Raw genomic sequence first — 18,372 nt, 5'->3', positions numbered from 1 at the left:
TCAGACACTGAACAGTTGGCCACTTGGGAAAATCGCTGTAGCCTCGTCCAAAGGGAACATCTTCAAAGGGGAGCTATTCTGTAATGAGACCCGCTCTAGTCGGTACCCGCACTGGCCACGACGTATGTAATTTCGCCAAGGACCCCTGGCATCTTGGAAGAATTTCGAAGCGAAGAACTCGACAGACGATAGGTTGGTAAGGAATACCTTTGTCTGCATTGCGAATTGCGCTTTGATGGTGTATCATTCATCGTTTTCCTAGGTACCTGACTAGCAGTTTCAACACGACCCGTCTTCAGCATTCTAGAGCACGACAACTGGTCAAGCACTGGCGATCGGTTGCTTCGTTGTCACTAAGGCTTCTCTTCATTTGCTCCTGATTTATTGCCGTCGAATTGGAGCAGCAGGTGTTGCATTACTGGCCGTCAACGCCTGCGTCGGTACACGACTTGACGACATGACTGTTGAACCAGGGTTCCGATGTTCTTCCATTTCTTCTTCCATGGTTCGAGGATGAACATGCCTGCTCAATCCCATCCATCTTGGGATAAGTCGATTGACAAGTGGGTTCGGATTGAATCAGTCCAGGTCAATCATTTCCCCGGAGTTTAGGTCGGGTTCAGGTTTAACAACTCATCATACTACTCCGTACCTACCAAGCCAACCCTAACTCGTATACATACAAATCATCGTGATATACCAACGGAATGAGAGGTTTAATAACCATATCCATCTAACTCCAGACCCTTCCTTTCTCGTACTGAGATCTCAGGAATCGAAAGTCAATTTTTGCCCCTTTCTTTTTTTCTGACCTCTCCACTAGGACCCCTAAAAAGGTCGGGGCCGCACCCGCCCGTACCTTGAGCTAGCTTGGGCCTCCACCGTCGTTAACCTTTGGAATGCCAGGTCAGGAACCCGGGCTGTCGGCTTTTCCGCTTCAGGCCTACAAGGACTTCTATGCTGGGCTGAGCCTGGTGCAGCCTAAATTTGGTGCGTTTACCCTATATCAAATCCAACGTCCTGTTTGGCACCATGGAATGCGTGGTTACCTATGGTCCATCAAATTGAAAGTAGCTCTGAGCCCATTCACTTTGCTCACTCTACAGACTTACCTGATTTCCTTAGTAATGCATGTACCGCAAACAAAAGATCCGAGTCCAGGATACATTTACGGTGCATGAGCAGGAGACGGTCAACCAAGTGGTTCACTGTTCCACCTTTATACGGGAACTTAGTGGCCGTTAAACCGTGATTGGTAATATAATGCCACACAAGCAACGAACTTAGATGTGTAGCGTGAAAAAAATGTGTGATATATTCGGACGGCCCTCGACTACTGAAAGCAAGTGGTATTTTCGTTGCTCATAATGTGAAGTCTGATGCTTTGTACCACTATCGGTTACTCAAGGCAATCCCCACGAAGTCTACGACGTCAGATCGAGCAATATGGGAGAGCAAAGCCCTCACTACAGTGTGTATCATACGACATAGCCTTCATCGCAGGAGAAAACCTTTAGTATCAACCTTAGAGACAATAAAGGCACTGTCGAATCAACAATTGTCAACCTCATCGCATATTTGCAGGAACATTGCCTCATGTACACTCATAAAGATCTACCTCACTCATGCTCGACTTCAAGAACGCATTATACAAGCCAGGCTTGAGATATTATTAATTGAGTCTCTCCATACAACAATCCTATCAAGTAGCAGATGATTGGCGTGGCTGCGGGAGGGAAGAAGAATATGTTATATGCAGTATGATCAAGCCCAGACAACTCAAAAACTGGAACCGTGTACTAGATCATGCATACTGTAAATGATGCGCCCCAAATACCGCAAAGTTCTGGGACCCCGGGATATATGCTGCTTCAGACGATTGCAGCCGTGACTTTCGTTATCAAATTCGTACAGCACTTTCTATATGACCCCCCTGCGAAAAAAAATATTCGTGCCCGAAACGCCTATGACCTCGATGTGGAATATGTGGAAAATAAAGGAAAAGAGAATGCTTTTATCAATGATGCAAAGAGATTATGAGACTATGTCGTTAAAAGTTGGACGAGGCGTTCACGGGCGTTGGTTGGTGATAAGTGTCCAGCGTGGATTGGAATGGGCTGCGTTGAGGCCCTGAGCTCCCGACACTGCCGTACTCAGTCTTCTCAACGCTGTGGTAAGGGCCGTTGCTGCTAGGACGGCTATTGTTCTCGTTGAAGTCCATGAGACCATCGGCTTCTTCTTGGTGCTTCTTGCGTCCCCAAATTCGCCAGGCGACGAGGCCGAGTGCACCAACGACAATTGCACCACCAATACCAACAACAACTCCAATGACTGTGTTGCGGGTCTTGGCCGACATGCCTGAAGAGCTTCCGTCGTCATCACCGTCGCTCAGACCAGGTGTTGACGTAGACACACTGGTAGTGGTCATGGTCTCAAGATTGCCATCGCTGTTTGTCCTTGTGACGACGGCGATATGCGTAGAGGTCACAGGCCTAGCGGTAGTTCGTGTGTTCTTCTCGGCCGCAGTGCTGGAAGCCTCATCGTTGTTCTCGCTGGCGGTGCTACTGGTGTCGTCATTGTTCTGATTGTTGCTGGAGGTGCTGGTGGCTGCTGGGGAGTTGGCTGTGGACTGAGCAGCGGTTTTGGCGTCAGTGGCAGAAGCCGATGACTCGACGTTGTCGGTAGCCTCAGATTGTGTGGCAGCGGCTGTCTCGGAGGGCTTGGTGTCAGCAGCACTAGACTTTTCGGCAGGCTTGCTGGTGGGAGAAGCGTTTGTGGGAGAGGCCTCAGCAGCGGTTGTCTTCGCGGAATCGTTGTTGGTAGGCTCAGCATCAGTGGCAGATGGTTTCGTTTGGTCATTAGTAGCCTGAGTAGCCTCAGCGTCGGTTTTGGCAGAGTCGTCCGAGGTAGGGTCAGCTGCATCAGTAGGAGCAGGATCGGATGCTGGGTCTGCTTGAGTAGCTGAAGGGTTGCTGTTAGGTGCAGTTGCGCTTGGTTGGGAGTCGTCAGACTGGCTTGGGCTCGCTCTGCGGACGAGTCGACGCTCCCGCAAGTGAATCTTGTTGAGATCAATCCATGATGCCTGAGCGACGCAGACAACGGCGAGAGCTACCATTAGCAGCTTCACAAGGCGTGTCATGTACATGGCGACCGAGTATGTTGAGTGTTTCGCGAAAAGAAAGGTTGATTGGGTAAGCAGGATATGCCAGCTGAGATATGTCGAGGTTGTCGTCCTGGCTCGCAACTACTAAGGGGAACGAAGACGTAATGGCGCTTTAAACTGGTCGCTGACGCGAACTTCCAGAGCGATACACAGCCAAGTGAGGAATGCGGATATGTGTGATCAAGAGTTGTGTCAAATCGTCGTTTGTGACTCTGAACGAATAGGTGTGAGACGAAGAATAACAAGACTTTTTCTGTATCTGCAGTAGATAGAATCGTTTAATGCCAAATGAGTTGCGTGAGCGAGAGTGAGATCGACGAGCCAAGGCTGAGCTGGGATACGATGTTAAATTAAACGATAGAGGAAATAACAAAGACAGAAAAGCGAGAGTGAGTAATACGGAGGTGGATGGAGTCACGAGAGTAAAGGTTGTGTGACGGCACTGACGGGAGGTGAGACTTATAAAGGGACAAGGGCAGGCAGACAAAGAAAAAATATGGGTAACTTGAAGGAAGGATGGAATGGAATGGATGGAAAGATAGGTCAGAGACTGTGAGGTCTTCTCGTATTTGCCTGCATGGATCCGGTGGTACTGGATGGAGGCTGTGCTTGCCCTAGCAGACTGGGCAGGCCACTGTCAAGGTCGGCTGCGTTTGGGTGACATGCGCCAAAAGCTCACCTAAAGAGCCGCCTAAGACCACCTCACCTAGGTACCTAACCGAAACAGACAGCCCGTTGGTCGCGGCCACATTGATCCGGACGTGTCTAGACCATGCTCGAAGCTGGGTTAGGTTTACCAGTGGAGGACTTGCGATTTTTTTTTAAGGTTGCCCGTGCCGATATGGAACTTCAGTCAGAAAGCCACATAATAGAGCCAGCGTTTCGTCTCAGTAGATGTCACTAACCGATTCGACTACGAGCCTGTCTATGCCAGTTTTTGGGGCGATCTATTGTTTCTGTTTCTGCATGGTCCCCTGAATGATACATAAGAATTGTTTTTATACCGGTATGCAGGTGCGCTGTTGTTCCCGGCAGGGAGACGCGAGTTGGGCATGTATTTACCGACCATACTGGTATGATGAATGAGACATTCCCGACTCCTCCACTTCGAATTGGTTCCTTCATAAACCCTTTTTTGGCTCACCTTAATCTACTCAACGGTACTCTGTACTCTTCACAGCTTTCAAATCAACTGGCTATATCATCCATCTCGAATGGGTCTCCCACCCCTGTCAACCGACCCTCTAGGAGTCGTCGTCATCACCCTTCTGCACTCAACTGCTCATATGGAGACAAACACATGTCAGTAAACGCCTATCCGTACAGAGTATGTAAACGCCATCAACAAACGGCTCCCTCCAGGTCCTGGCCCATTACTATGACATAGCTCATCTTCAGGGTCTTGTCAACGAAATTGCAATATTGTCTCCATCAAGTGATTATCCACTCTATCATTGTCTGGGGGATCAAAGACGGAGCAATAAATGGGAGGCTGGCGTCGTCCGATGGGGAAACGGGCATCACGCATGGATGCATGGGATGTCCCCTAAAAAGATACGTTCCCATTCAAAAATAGCATCGACCCACCAAAGAACCTGATCCCCCCGGAACGCCATGCCAAAAACTCCCCGTCTTCCCGGATCGCCAATCATACCTGGAGGAAGATATCTACCTATTCTTTCGCTCTTGGGCTTTTTATCCGTCTCCATTGTCGTCATGCTATTGCTTCCCAGATGATCTTATAGCCATGAGAAACCCACCTTCTACGACATGTTGTCAAGGTTATCTCTTCTTCTCAATTTACAGCATCATGCTAGACCTCCATCTCCCCCCCCCACGTACTAAAACGACAACTGTCTGAGAATCGTGGTAGTGTTCCTAAGGCCTCTGCCCCTGTGGCCCTACTTGGTTCCGTGTGGAGGTGTGCCCTGTCATCAAGTTCCTCCTTGCTTATGTATGATGGTGTGAAGGATTTTTTGCTATGTAGTCACGCTTTGTTGATAGTCAGACCAGTGCAAATACTGTATCGCCAACCTCGCTTCCTATAAACGAAGTCTCATCCACCACTCAGATCCTTTCTCGTGGTCTCATCTGTTGATTTGTTTCATATCGAGAGTCGGGCAGTAACGTGTCGTTGAATGTTACGTCACTCTAGCTGGATCCTTTTGTCGATCTGTGTGAGGCTGTGTCGGGAATCATGGGGATGCTTAATATCAGCCCAACTAATCCTTTTCTTCGACCCCTATCTCCTAGCCATAGCCTTCCAGGTCATACCCACAAGAAGCAGGGCTAAGCAAGTACTAGATGGGCACGCGTAGGAAGAGTGAACCAGCTCAGTCTACCGTCTGTCATGAGGTTATTCGGACTAAGCCATACACAGGATAGTCAAGTGGTCTCAACGGAGAAGCAGAGACACCAAGTCATTAATTAAATAGTATTGCACTATGAAAATTGCATTGCCATCGAAACCTCGCCCTGTACGGGTTAACGATGCGCTGTGAGATAGTAAGGCTAACATATTGAATCATACATCGCCTAGAGAGATCATGCTTTTCAACAACAAACTACCAAGATCAACACAAGCTCCAGCCCTGGAAGGTGTAGCTGTCAAGTCTGATAACACTTTCCACATGATCATAAAAATGTACATGCAATTTCTTAGAATGAAAGACAGTGTGTGACTGATTAAATGAATGAACGAAGGAATGCGTGTGGACGCTGTGGGCCAATTCCAGTACTCCAAGGAAAGGCTGCCTTTACCCGAGAACGCCAAGCAGTAAAAGAATCAATGAAATTGTAAACCATTTTCATCATATATGGTATCTCGATGAAATCAAAGAAGTAGGCGAGCCAGCTGTTGAGGCTCTGAGCTACTGGCTCCATATAGGAACGTTTCGATATGCTGGGGAGTTATAGCTGTGAAGGACCCGAAAAGGGGGATCTTGGACGTATATCCCTCCCTGGGAACCCTGCCTACCGTGCACATGATGATTTGGGACTGGGCTTGTAACGTAGATGTTTGGGTATTGTTGAACCATGTTCGGTGCACCATAGACAAGCGCTTGATTCTGCATCATGTAGTTCTGCTGCAGTTGCTGATTGAGGCTGTGCATATCCATTGGAGCCAATGATTGGACAGATGTTCGAGGCCGTCGTTGTTGGTGTTGCTGTAGCATCTGTTGCTGCTGTATCTGTATAAGTGTAGTGCTGCTCCGAGAACGCGGCATGTTGGCGATTTGGTACGGCTGCGCAGGTGCTGATACTCGCCGGTGATGCTTGACTTGTTGGGCAGCAGGACCACTCTGTTGCGTACCATTACTGGAGTATGACAAAACTCTCGAGTGTTGAACAGCATTGACTTGCTGGGAGCTTAACCCCACGGTAGGACTCATGGCCATGCCTCGACTGGAGCTGCGTGACTCGGTACGGCCATGCGAGATCTGACGGCTGTGTGGTGTAATTCGACCATAATCTTGGGGTAACGAGAGTCGACGACTAGCGCTCGGACGGGAGTGAATGGGAAAAGAAGGTGTCATGGCTCGGTTTTGTGCCTGTGACTTTGCTTTGGGAGGCTTACTGCCTCGATTCTGCATACTCACAGGCGGTGAGGTCTTTGTTCGCAGCGTCTGATCCATCTCAAGCGCAGATGAACTCAGGGATGATCGACGTTTCGCTGACAAGTTAGGTGCGGAAACATTCGTGCGAAGATGGGCTAGCTCTGGCTTGTCGCGGCTTTCCTGTATGCTTGACTGATTAACCATCTTCCGGGTCTCTGGAGCTAAGCTACCAGAGCTACTGGAAGCCTTTCTTGGTGCTGGGCGAGATGACCATGAGCTCACAGCTCGAGGGCCGGGAGCCGCATTGAAAGAACGAGAAGTAAGCTCCATAGCAGTTGATGGGCGCCTTGGTGTGGGCTCAGGCTCAGGTATGGGACTCAAGGCAGGGCTGGCGTCTGCGCTTCGTGAACCAAATAAATGAGCAATGGATTGGCGCCACGATTGACGTCGAGATATCTTCTTGCCAACGGTCTTTTTGACCCCTCGCGCTACGTCCTCCCCGCGTCTTGTACCACTGATCGCATCCTGGCTCCCAACACTCATGATAGTATGCAGAGTGTCCTTGCTCGGCTCCTTTCGAAGCGCAGGTCGGTTGGGTTTAGGTATGGAGCCTGTCTTTAGTCCTAAAGGATCGGCAGTGACATCCTGTTCGATTGTAGTCACTTTTTTCTTTAGGGATCCCTTCTTGCGAGAGCCATTCAGGAACCTGTATATCTTACTGCCACCACGACTGACGTCTGCGGCTGGCGGAGGTCGCTGTTCCTGAAAGTCTCCTGTGGGAAAGACGATCGGCGCTGTCGTAGTGTTCGACACCCGTGGTTCGAAACTCTTGTTTGATTTCAACGAAGAGAGGCGCATGCGGCTACCACGACTAAATGGCGAGAACGGACGACTAGCAGGGCTCGAGGGACTCGTTGGACAAGTCGAAGAGGTATCATCATCTGTCGATGACAACGGGACCTCGAGGTGGATAGGCAGTCGGTTACGTGTCTGAGAAGGTACTAAAGAAGAAGTTCGGGTCGAATTCGAATCCGAAGGCGAACACATCCCGGACATGTCCACGTCAAGCTTTTCGGAGGCCATGGTGTTCTTGTCCGTGACACCGGATCTTAGGCTGGGCAATGATCGGAGAGAGACATTGGAACTGTAACCACTGTCGACTCGAGACGCAGAGCGTTGGGTTTTCTCCGATGAAGGACTTGGAATGAAGCCACTATCAGATCTTGACAACCCTTTAAGCATTTTGTTTTCGAGTCCAAGTTGCATTTTCTTGGGGTCGGGCTTTGCATTTGGGTCTTCCCTTACGTCCAGAACCTCAGCAACCGGAAATGAGACAGCATTCCCGTTCCCAGACATTCCGCAATCGCCTGTTCTAGATTTTTCCGCATCGCTCGAGCACTCGGTAACACAGCTCGCGACTCGAGAAGTAGGTGTCTTCTCACCCGTCATTAACTCATTGGTCTCTGTCATGGTCGAGCCCTGATTCATCAGTCTGAGTGGGTTATTGGCTTGCTCATGAAAGTATTCCGCACGAGGGATTGCTAGTGCCGACTCAGAAGCCCCTTGCTGTTTGACGTCATCCTCAGGCATTGGAGAAGTTCCAGGGGCCCCGTTTGTGATGCGTAGGGATCCAAACTTCATACCACCTAGCTGTTTATAGTCAGCTTCGACCGGCGTTACGGCTCGGACCGTGGATTGCGCCTGGGAAGGGATTGTTGTCGGCATTGACATGCGTCTTGCTATGCCAGATTCTATCGAATTGTGCCTGGACTGAGAGGGCGTAGCTGGAAGACTCTTGCGGAAACTTGACTTGGCCGAGACTGGGGGGTTGGAATGATGAGCTCTGGTTGCTATGCCGGGAGTTTGAGCGACTGAGCGGCGGCGCATTGGCATGTAAAAAGAGACGTCTGAATTTGTTCTGCTAATGGACGAACCTGCAGATTGGGTGGCGTTGTTGGTATCATCCGTCACATCCTGACTAGTCTCATTAGAATGCTTATTGGACTTGGAGTTGATGGGCTCGCTTGGGAGCTTCTCCTTTGCATTGAGAAGCTTCTTGGCCTCAGCAGCTCTCGTATCGTAGCTTGCAGAGCCACGCCGTACTGCAACAGGCATGCTATTTCCAGGCATTTAGCTCTATTTATCGACATGGAGACATGTTGCACAAACCTATCAGCGCGCGCCAGTGTGCGGTAGCTGCTGTCCTGAGCAATAGAGCTGGTCCTGGAGCTGTTGACGAAAGCTGGCAGTATAGGAGACTGCTCTGACTGGATAGACCGCGTACGCGATTTCGAATCGCGCATGGGGTCTCTACATGTAGGTGATTGTACAGGACTGGAAGCGTCACCAGCTGGGACGGCTATACCGAGCCCAGGCGCCACTCTTCTCGTTGTAGAAGCCTTATTGGGAGCAGGCGGCAGCGATCCGACCAGATACGAGTTGGAGAAGTGCTCACGATGGGGTGTCACAGCAGTAGCAGTGTATGGCAGACCAGCTGCAGATGCCTGGCTGCAGTGAGGTGGCTTGGATAGTTTCCGATGCCCGCGAGGGGATTCGGCGGATAGTTCATTGCCCATTGGGTTAAACTGGTTCAACTCCTTGCTCGTGAGATGATATCGGGAGGAGAGGAGGTTGGTTGCTCGTAAGTGAGCTTGTGAGATGCCCCAACAAGCAGAAACGACCGTTCACTGGTACGTAAACGCCTCCATGCCGTCAAACACGAATTATCCCGTCTTTCTATTCAGCCGCGAGGAAGGATGGAATTGAAGCGAAGCTTCGCGATATACAGGGTGGAGGAGTATGTATTCGTAAAGTTTGTTGATTGCTTAGTCTATGATCTAGGAAGAGGACTGAGAATAAGAAAGAAGCTCGATGATATGAGAATAGAAGAGAATAAGATAGAGCGAGAGAGAGAGAGAGTGAGCGAGGGGAGGTTGGACGAGGTGGAGTCGAGTTTAAAGATCCATGACATTTTTGGCGGAGTTGATTTGGAAAGTCGGCGTCGCATGAGGGGAACTCCCGGGCAAGGACAAGGAGAACCTGGTTGTTGAGGTGAGGTATGAGATCCATGGGAGGGGTGAGACCATAACCAAACCATACCAAACTGGACAGGGACCGGACGAGGCGAGGCGAGACGCTCGCATCAAGCAGCAAAGCACAGCACAAGCGATCACAGCCTTGAAGGGAGCAGGCAGAGCGGAGAATAGTGCTGATGCGATGTGATGAAAAGAGTAACATCCTGAGGGGACACATGCAAGAAAAGAGGAGCTGCGCGTCCATGTCACTCCCGGATTAGACGAACTCTGAAGTTTCCCATGTTGGAGAGCAGAAACTAAAGGTAAGCTAGAGGAGCTATGATATGACGGGAAGAGAGTGGAGCTTAGAGAGCTTGGAGGTTAGCAGTCTTAGCAGAACACACCAAATGGTCACCAGAAGGTCATCCACCAAGGAACCAAGCACCAAGCTACCTAGGTAGGCTAAGGAACCAAAGGGAACGAGCTAAGGCAGCTAGGTAGCACTAGCCAAGGCACCTCCATCGATACTCCCGATCCTAATACGATTGGACTGGATTGCACGTTTCGGCAACCGCCCAGTAGCCAATCAACTGGTTGGGAGGGCAATCGACTTCGGAAAAATGTCCTCGATTCAGAGGCGCCAAGGTTTCAACGCATCTCTGAAGCCTGGAGATAACAAAAAGTCATCTCACAGTTTATGCGTTAGAGGCTGATTTTAGCGAGTCTTATTCAGCGATCATCGAGGTTATCTCCCTAGGTTAGTACATAGGTACGTAAGTAGTATGTAGGATAATTGAGTTTCCGCCATGAGGTGGCCTTCGAACCGTCACTAGGTACCCTTTCCAACAACCACACCCATCTGGAGTGATTACGAGAATTGAGTTACAATTAACTATGTATGCAACCTCAGCAACAAACGAAGCGAACATGGATGTCGTGTCCTCTAGGGATGGCAGGTCGATCAGGTCTTGGATTTTCACACACTATGATGATCCGCGAAATTATGCTTGTGTAAATCATCATCTTGGACGACTTCCGCCAGCTCCTTTGTTTTATCCGTCTCACAGACGATCCTGCCAAACATGAATCCGTAGCATCCCATTCATCCATATTGGTCAATAAAGTCCACTATAGAATAGGCAGTACCGCTTTTTCTTATTACAGTCCAGGTCGGCGGGCTGTTTGCAAAGTTGCGGGGAGCATTCACTCACACCCCCTGTCGGCCTCTCTCTCGGAACCTCAAGCCTCTTTTCTGAACCTGTTTCTTTTGTCTCGTCTTGCTCAAATCAATCTCGATGTCGGTCGAGGCCACCCAACCAAGAGCTGACATGATGTTGTCCAACTAGAGGCTGAGCTGCAGCGTTACAGATCGAGGGCCGTGGATATAACCTATTCTTGACTCGACCCGACTCGGCTGCAATTGTCATTGTCAGCTCCAGAACTCGCATAGGACGAAACACGCAAGCCGTCCGAGCGCCCTCCTCGTGGATACGATGCGATGCTGATGCTGTATCATCGGAGTCGGCATGTTGTAGAATGGAGACCGACGCGCTCCATGACTTACACCCAACACAATACGATGCGATACGAAATGGCTGCATCATGATTTCCCCATGCCGTCATCTCATCATGTTGAATAGCAATGCTCCACCAAGACCGAAAGCAGCCCGCATAGCACAACATAACCCAAAGCACCTACCACCTCTACCAGAGCGTTTCAAATGGGATCCATCACTCAACGTACGATACCCATAGATACCTATGGTACATCGGGCTAGCTCAGGTAACCTAAAGGGTTAGCTGGCTAGGTAGGCTGGCAACTTTAGTACTAACTACCTTCTTTGGAGAGAGCGAAAGCTCCAAATCCGCAAGGTAAGCCATATAAACCAACTAGACCAAAGCCAGACCGACACCATCCGCTTACTATAGGTACCCAGGCATTCTATTCATACAATGGCAGTATTATATTACTCAAATCAAGGTATTCTGATACTTGTTAAATTCAAGTTCAAAACTTGGTCACGGTTAAAGTCTCACCAAACTCTGTTGTTTATCCACGCGTACGCCTTGCAGCCAATTACTCACGCATAACCCAAATAGTCTTTGAGCCTCCCCTCTTGATGAGCGCGCTAGTCAACGTATACTGGTAGTTTCTGGCACTTATGTCAACGTAAACATGAATAAAGACAAACAGACTTTCATGGCCGACATATGCCGCCGAGAGTTTAGAAATCCTAACGTGCATTGCATGCATTACGAGGCCCCTTTCGACCCCCTCAAAAATTGGCGTGCAAGGTGAGGTCTACTAGATACTCAACGACTTTGGACACCTTGCTGTGAGCTTTCTGCAGATAAGACTGACCGCCATCGAAGGTAAACTTATTAGACCTAGTTAATAGATATGCTTGGTTTCTAATAGTGGTTGTCTAATTAACGAGAGCTAGCCACATTCCCAACCTGTCCTGTATGACGTCCGACCTCTTGACTTCGAATCTTCAATACAGCAATATACTCCGGAGGATGGTATACGAAATGAGACTCTTGAGTGTGGGGAAATGCTACGGCTCAAGGTTATCCATGATCCATCCATCGGCCGACAAGTCAAGCGGATATAGACAGGGTCCCATCCTGGACATTCGACATGGGTTCATTTAACATCCAAGATGACAAGCGGACTTGTCTGATCATGGCTTTTTGCTTTCGACCCGTGTTGACCGTTTCATCTGTTGCTCAGCTAACTCCCTAAACTGCGTTCTCACATCAGGGCTCTCAGACACTGGATGGTATGCTGACAGATTGGGGTTAACACAATACGCAATTATCACATCATCAAACCAAGTCATAGACTCCTAGTGCATGATGTTTGCAGAGTAAACCCACATGGGAATCGCGAACTCTTACCATCGAATTCTCCGGGATCGACATGAGAGTTCACACACCCAATCACATGCGGTGTGTCATTGGCCCGCCTTTCCAGATATATCCAACACCCTATGATGTGACATTCGTGTCAGCAAACTCTCAATTGTTCTTCACATGCATACCCAACCTCCTCACTTCTTGACGTTCCCCGTAGCGGTTTTCTTCTCGAGGATGCAAAGACTACACGAACCCGGAGCAGTGATTTCCTTAGCGACACATCTTACTAGCCTACTCACAGACTTTCGGTAAGGTATGCAACCTGTTCCGGATACTCAACTGACGCCAGACGCTCTCTCCAATCTACGGAGTACGAACGGAACTTTGCAGTGTTCACTTTGCCAAGCGCGAATATTGCATCCTTCGAAGCCGCAACTCAACAATTCCGGGCGAATGGTTTAGTGGTATAATACTCCCTTAGCATGGCTTCGTTGCTCATCAACCCTTCATCTGGGAGTGGTCCAGGGTTCGATTCCCTGTTCGTCCAACCATGATAGTCACGTTCTATCCTCTGACTCTTTTTGCTGCTCAAGCACTCGAAATGATTCCAGAACTCTCAGCAGATGATACACCAAGACTATACGTCGTCCTGTTGATTCATGACGTGCATGTAGCCTGAAAGAGTGTAAGATGCTTGTTGAGTCTTGATACACATTGTCTAGAGCAGTGTCTATGTGAAGGCACAACCACCCTAAGCCATGAACTCAGTGACCTTGTGTTCGAAGCCATGTCTGAGAGCAACGCAAAAGCGAAACTGATCACTCTTGTTCTCATTCACCTATCACCATTGTGCACCCACTTCCACCCACCTGGACCTCATGAACCCTTCCTGCATCAACATCAATACGTGACCCTACGCCATATACCTGCTTCTGACTGTCCTTCTCTTGCGGATACCAAAGAGTTATCGAGCCCTCGATAATTAGATGAGTCGTAAGAGCGGCGTGTGAGTGTGGTGGATAGTGAGTGTTTCTATAACCAAGTGTTAGAAAGGATATGCGACGTGCAGAGGCTGCAGAAACCATCGTCTGTAGAAACAATCGTAATAGCAAAGAAGACTTACGGCGAATCGCTCCAGGTGGAAACCCGCTCGAAACCCCACGCTCGAACTTGCTCCTCGTATTCATTGCCGAAGCCCATGATGCTGAACATGCAGTATTGTTGGGTTTATATGAACTCAAGCCTCACCAGCTTGATCAAAAGCGTTTGGTCTCGGTGCAGCTTTGCAGAGGATATGCGCTTGACTTTGGAGATATACACGAAAGCCCATCAGTCTCTGTAGAAAACTTCTGCATTTGCTACAGTCTTGGAGTAAGTAAAACCTTGGGATGTGAATCACGCTGTCATTGAATGTGGCCAACGTATGACCTCACTGCTTACCTTAAGCAATGATGCTTCGCGACTGCGCCCATTCCAGCCCCACCCGCACCGTCCCGGAGCCTGGCGTTGAATCCCATTGAACGATTGGATCCAAATTCGGAATGCTTTATGCCTGTTGGTAGAGCATAGAAACACCCAAATGATCCAATTTGGCAGATCAATCAATTGGCATGAAGCATCTGTTAATCTGGAAAATAGCAGGGCTCATCATTGATACAATATAGCGCATAGTAACACATGGCAGCGCAACACAGCACAGCACAACATGGCAAGGCACAGCCCCCATTCCATCAGGCCGTTGCTATCGTTTTCACGCAGTCATCCTCACTCTTTGAGGACACAGCAGCCGTGGCCATGATGCTGTGCGGTCGCCCTGCTTCCTCTAAACAGACAGTCGACTACGCTCTCTCCAATCATCTCTTCGCCCCCAAGCCTCCATGGCCCAAATCTTTTCCAGCCCTGGGACTCGGTATCCATTCTTCTTTCAGCCCGTCCCCTGCTCGACCCCATCCCCTAGGGCTGTGCTGCAGCACGCTAACGAGACCTGGACTCGGCTGCTAGCTTGGCTACTGAACCGGGGAGACCGCCGTATTAATTTATCGCCTATCAGACAAGCGTGCTGACATCCAAACCATCCATTTTGTTGCCTTTCTTCTCCTTCTTTCGAGCACATCTTACTTGTCAACGCTCAATCGAAGGACCTCTGCTCACAAGACCGGACTCAAGGTACCGATTCTCAACTGCGAAGCAACAGAGTCCCGGGCTTGCAATTTTCTCATGCTTGGTTGACCAACGGGGCAGCCATTCGCTCCAATGGTTTCTGCCATATAACCGTCGCCGACATCGCCAGCTTCAAACCCCATTTCGCCCCTGGGAACTATAGCTCGTCGCCATGTCGCTCTTCTGTGGCCTTATAGTGAGCCATATCAGCATCTCAAACCTCTTGATCGTATCCACTGACATTAGACTCCAGCGGCGCCGTAGCGCAAAGGACGACAAACCTCGCCGCGCCCGTACTATGTCCATCTTTGGCAACTCCAATTTCCAAGCCATAGGTGCTCTCAAGGGCATGGTTCGTTTCACGACCGCCGCATCGCCAGCTCCCATGTACGGCTGGGAACAGCCTGTAGCACAGAAACAGCCACCGATTGACGAATGCTCGAGCCGCAGTTCTGATCAGCAAGCGCCAATTCCCGATATACCAGACATTCATATTACTACTGAGATGCACGAGGCCCTCGACCGTACATACTATGATCTTTGCGGTTCAGAGCCGCGACTGTCCAAAGACAAGTTTGCCGATTTCTTACGAACTGTCCAGGGCGAGAGCGAGAGCGCTGTGAGCGAACTTGCTAAGGAGGATTATTCCTTGGGAGATTTCAAATACACTTGGGTTACCGACTTCTCATGGGAGGCCACCGGGCCCTTGCCAGAAAAAGATCTCTCAAAACCTCTCACAAATTACTTTATTAGCAGCAGTCACAACACCTATCTGGTTGGAAATCAACTGGCTTCACTGAGCAGAAGCTCCCCTGAAGCATACAGAACAGTACGTTTATTCGATGAAACCCTGCAAGAATTTTCGAGGATTGTGTAGCTGACATTGGTTGCCAATAGGTTCTTCTTCGAGGATGCCGCTGTATCGAGATTGATGTGTGGAATGGGGATACAATTATTCCCACAACGAGAGGCAGAGCCGCCAAGGTTGACCATAAGCGTGGACTCTCAGGAGAATCGTTTCCCAATGTCGCTACCACGGTGATCGACAAAGTTGAAGGATATCTTGGTGACAAAACCGCCAATCGCTCCCGCAGTACCAGCTTAGGTAGCCGAAATTCCTCCCCACGATCGAGTGTGAATCAAGTTCCACTCGAGGCACGAGAATCTGGAGACCGTCTGGAAGTTGCTAAACCTCTTTCACCACGCACAAGGCAGTCGTTCCCCAAAGACGAGCCAATTGTGACACATGGATGGACTCTAACTGCGCCGTGTGGGTTTCGAGAGGTGTGCAGAGCCGTTGGCGAATCTGCATTCATCGATAATGACCTTCCAATTATAGTCAGCCTAGAGGTGCACGCTGACGAGGACCAACAAGAGGTCATGGTCAAAATCATGAAAGAGGAATGGGGTGAGATGCTTGTGGATAAGGCACTCGATGATACTGGCCCGAGACTGCAACTCCCGAAGTTGGGCGAGCTGCGAAAAAGAATTCTCGTAAAGGTCAAGAAGGCTCCTGCAAAGATCGTGGTGCCGCCTAGCACTATGGATCTACCTGCTATTTACGCACATGACGAGGATGCATCAGGGTCGGAGGATGAGCATCCCTCGCAGTCCACAGGACCATCCCTGACAGGTTCTAACAGCACATGTCCTTCACACGAGAAGAACACCAGCTCCAAGGTCCGGATCTGTGAGAACCTTGGCAAACTTGCTGTGTACACACGCAGTCAGCATTATAAGGGTCTCGCAACCAAGGAAGCCAAAATCCCTGCCCACATTTTTTCTATCAGCGAGAACCGTATCCTAGAACTTCACCAAAAGCAGCATCGCGACATGTTTACCCATAACAAGGGATACTTCATGCGCGCTTTCCCTGCAGGTCGAAGGTTCGATAGCTCAAATCCAGACCCAAGTCTCTTTTGGCGTGGCGGTGTTCAGATGGTCGCCATGAATTGGCAGTATCTGGATGAAGGCATGATGCTCAACGAAGGCATGTTTGCAGATGAGAAGGGCTGGGTTCTGAAACCGGAAGGTTATCAAAGTTCAAACAAATCTGCAGAGACTCAGAGCGAAGCCACACCAGGTCGTACCATGAATCTGAGGATCACAGTTTTTGCTGGACAACACATTCCGATCCAAGCTGGCGACGCAGCAGACGCCGGCCGCTCAGCCAGCACCTTAAGGCCGTTGATAAAGGCAGAGCTGCATGTCGACAAGCCAACCGATGCTGAACGTGACGCATATGTGCAGGAGCACAAGTACAAAGATAAAACAGACGTTGGTAAGACGGATCATCCCGATTTCGGCCCCCACGGCTCGACCCTCCAGTTCTTGAACATTCCTAAGGTGGTCCAAGAGCTCAGTTTCATCAGGTTAGTGGACAACTTTTTCAATTCTGTCATGTATCGGTATCCCACCCTCCCACCTTTTGCTCTCGGACTGTCTCCGGTGTCTTGCCAATCACACAAGTGTATCGTTGAAACACTGCAGTGAGTCTTTTGCGGTCAAAGAGCTTGCATTATGGCGGTGGGCTCCTTTCTGTCCTATGGTAATAGCTGTGGCCCATCGGCTTCCTTGGGTATCAAGGAACAGCTGCTTTCCAAGACACCCTTGGCCCCAGGACACAGACCTCCAGTTCGGTCTGAGCGAGACGCAGATCACAGATCCCAATACGGTTAATCATGTTTGATCATTGGGTTGCTACTTGTCGTTTCCCACACTGCCTAGGCTGGTATGGTCAATACTGGTGCACCGTGATGGTGACTCGTGGCATTCACTTCGCCATCCTTGAGATCCGCCAGCTAGCGGGGCGGGGCGGGACGCAAAGCTTGTTGGTCGACAACTCTTGCTTCATATCGTGCTAATTCGATAAAATTCTCTAGGTTCAAGGTCGAGGACGATTCAGCCAAGCTTGGCAGCTCGCCACTGCTTGCCTGGGCTTGCATCCGCCTAGACCGTCTGCGACCCGGCTATCGATTCATCCGACTCATGGACTCGAAGCCCCGCGTTGTACCTGGTGGGAAGCTGCTGGTCAAAATCGAGAAGACCTTGGTTTGATCGATAGCCCGTATAGTTCATCCTTGCGAATGATGCTGTACTTCAGATACCAAGGGCATCACTCGTGTAATGTGGCAACTCCCTGCTGTGATGATACTTCGTACATGCTGCACGGCACTACGACATCGTCTATAACGATCCGCGTCACACACTTACCATAGGTCTTTGGCTGGCAGCATATCTCCTTTTCGCCATCCTGAGGTTTAGCTCCGTCAAGTCTTTTGGACACTTTTTGCCTTTCTGAACATGTGTCAAATCACGACCGGATCGTATACGCAGATGAGCTCGCATCTCGAAGGGGGTTTGAGTAACTGGCACCCCTTTGTTTTCTGTGGTGGTGTTTCATTGAATTGATAATGATATAGCTGGGATTTTGGTTAGATTTCTTAGACAGGAGTTTTGGGATACCCAGGAACAATGAATGTTTTGTGCCATTTCTCTCTGCCCTCAAGCCTACCGCCATTTGCCGTAGTCAGTGCTGAGTCGAATTGGCGTTGCTCGTCTGGCTATCTGTCAGTCGAAGAACGTCTTTGTTCACCCGTATGGCAGTGCTCGGACGAGG

The 18,372-nt window shown here is 49.7% G+C and overlaps 6 protein-coding genes and 1 non-coding gene across 10 annotated transcripts; 4 read left to right on the top strand and 3 right to left on the bottom strand.

Annotated features, from left to right (window-relative positions):
• Positions 1–89: 89 nt before the first annotated feature.
• FVEG_01902 (hypothetical protein) lies at positions 90–3,787 on the bottom strand. Its single transcript, XM_018888924.1, has one exon. The coding sequence runs from the start codon at positions 3,143–3,145 to the stop codon at positions 2,051–2,053; it is 1,095 nt and encodes a 364-aa protein (XP_018744963.1). The 5' UTR covers positions 3,146–3,787; the 3' UTR covers positions 90–2,050.
• FVEG_14950 (hypothetical protein) lies at positions 3,670–5,580 on the top strand. The gene is made up of 2 exons (XM_018903988.1): positions 3,670–5,117; positions 5,177–5,580. Exon 1 carries the CDS (start codon positions 4,239–4,241, stop codon positions 4,548–4,550), a length of 312 nt encoding a protein of 103 aa, XP_018744964.1. The 5' UTR covers positions 3,670–4,238; the 3' UTR covers positions 4,551–5,117; positions 5,177–5,580.
• Positions 5,553–10,057, bottom strand: FVEG_14951 (hypothetical protein). The gene is made up of 2 exons (XM_018903989.1): positions 8,890–10,057; positions 5,553–8,836 (listed from the first exon to the last, which is right to left on the bottom strand). Exons 1-2 carry the CDS (start codon positions 9,294–9,296, stop codon positions 6,034–6,036), a joined length of 3,210 nt encoding a protein of 1,069 aa, XP_018744965.1. The 5' UTR covers positions 9,297–10,057; the 3' UTR covers positions 5,553–6,033.
• A 903-nt stretch (positions 10,058–10,960) lies between these two features.
• FVEG_01906 (hypothetical protein) lies at positions 10,961–11,740 on the top strand. 2 transcript variants are annotated; one of them, XM_018888925.1, is made up of 2 exons: positions 10,961–11,606; positions 11,664–11,740. In XM_018888925.1, exon 1 carries the CDS (start codon positions 11,271–11,273, stop codon positions 11,487–11,489), a length of 219 nt encoding a protein of 72 aa, XP_018744966.1. In that variant the 5' UTR covers positions 10,961–11,270; the 3' UTR covers positions 11,490–11,606; positions 11,664–11,740. The 2 variants fall into 2 exon arrangements, with proteins under 2 accessions (XP_018744966.1, XP_018744967.1); XM_018888926.1 differs by having other exon boundaries at positions 11,672–11,715.
• Positions 11,741–11,946: 206 nt separating this feature from the next.
• On the bottom strand, positions 11,947–14,050 carry FVEG_01907 (hypothetical protein). Its single transcript, XM_018888927.1, has 2 exons — positions 13,717–14,050; positions 11,947–13,625 (listed from the first exon to the last, which is right to left on the bottom strand). The coding sequence occupies exons 1-2, from the start codon at positions 13,803–13,805 to the stop codon at positions 13,424–13,426; spliced, it is 291 nt and encodes a 96-aa protein (XP_018744968.1). The 5' UTR covers positions 13,806–14,050; the 3' UTR covers positions 11,947–13,423.
• On the top strand, positions 12,760–18,353 carry FVEG_14952 (hypothetical protein). Of its 3 annotated transcripts, none has more exons than XM_018903990.1 (4): positions 12,760–14,949; positions 15,007–15,582; positions 15,651–17,125; positions 17,636–18,353. In XM_018903990.1, exons 1-4 carry the CDS (start codon positions 14,926–14,928, stop codon positions 17,808–17,810), a joined length of 2,250 nt encoding a protein of 749 aa, XP_018744969.1. In that variant the 5' UTR covers positions 12,760–14,925; the 3' UTR covers positions 17,811–18,353. The 3 variants fall into 3 exon arrangements, with proteins under 3 accessions (XP_018744969.1, XP_018744970.1, XP_018744971.1); XM_018903991.1 differs by having other exon boundaries at positions 14,560–14,949; positions 15,651–17,583; positions 17,636–17,674; XM_018903992.1 differs by lacking the exon at positions 17,636–18,353 and having other exon boundaries at positions 14,560–14,949; positions 15,651–17,615.
• FVEG_14953 lies at positions 13,041–13,140 on the top strand. Its single transcript has one exon. It is a non-coding gene; the product is annotated as a tRNA-Ala (tRNA).
• Positions 18,354–18,372: the final 19 nt, after the last annotated feature.

This window comes from Fusarium verticillioides, chromosome 6 (genome assembly GCF_000149555.1).
Source record: "Fusarium verticillioides 7600 chromosome 6, whole genome shotgun sequence".
In the NCBI taxonomy this organism is placed as follows: domain Eukaryota; kingdom Fungi; phylum Ascomycota; class Sordariomycetes; order Hypocreales; family Nectriaceae; genus Fusarium; species Fusarium verticillioides.
The sequence above is the reverse complement of the archived record's forward strand: the minus strand, read 5'-3'. Positions and strand labels throughout refer to the sequence as shown.

Coding starts and splice junctions, on each gene's coding strand:
- FVEG_01902 (XM_018888924.1), bottom strand. CDS start 3,145: ATGTACATGACACGCCTTGTGAAGCTGCTAATGGTAGCTCTCGCCGTT.
- FVEG_14950 (XM_018903988.1), top strand. CDS start 4,239: ATGATGAATGAGACATTCCCGACTCCTCCACTTCGAATTGGTTCCTTC.
- FVEG_14951 (XM_018903989.1), bottom strand. CDS start 9,296: ATGGGCAATGAACTATCCGCCGAATCCCCTCGCGGGCATCGGAAACTA. Junction 8,837..8,889: donor ACACTGGCGCGCGCTGATAG/GTTTGTGCAACA, acceptor GCCTGGAAATAG/CATGCCTGTTGCAGTACGGC.
- FVEG_01906 (XM_018888925.1), top strand. CDS start 11,271: ATGGAGACCGACGCGCTCCATGACTTACACCCAACACAATACGATGCG.
- FVEG_01907 (XM_018888927.1), bottom strand. CDS start 13,805: ATGTTCAGCATCATGGGCTTCGGCAATGAATACGAGGAGCAAGTTCGA. Junction 13,626..13,716: donor TCCACCTGGAGCGATTCGCC/GTAAGTCTTCTT, acceptor ACTTGGTTATAG/AAACACTCACTATCCACCAC.
- FVEG_14952 (XM_018903990.1), top strand. CDS start 14,926: ATGTCGCTCTTCTGTGGCCTTATA. Junction 15,583..15,650: donor CCCCTGAAGCATACAGAACA/GTACGTTTATTC, acceptor GGTTGCCAATAG/GTTCTTCTTCGAGGATGCCG. Junction 17,126..17,635: donor CAAGAGCTCAGTTTCATCAG/GTTAGTGGACAA, acceptor AAAATTCTCTAG/GTTCAAGGTCGAGGACGATT.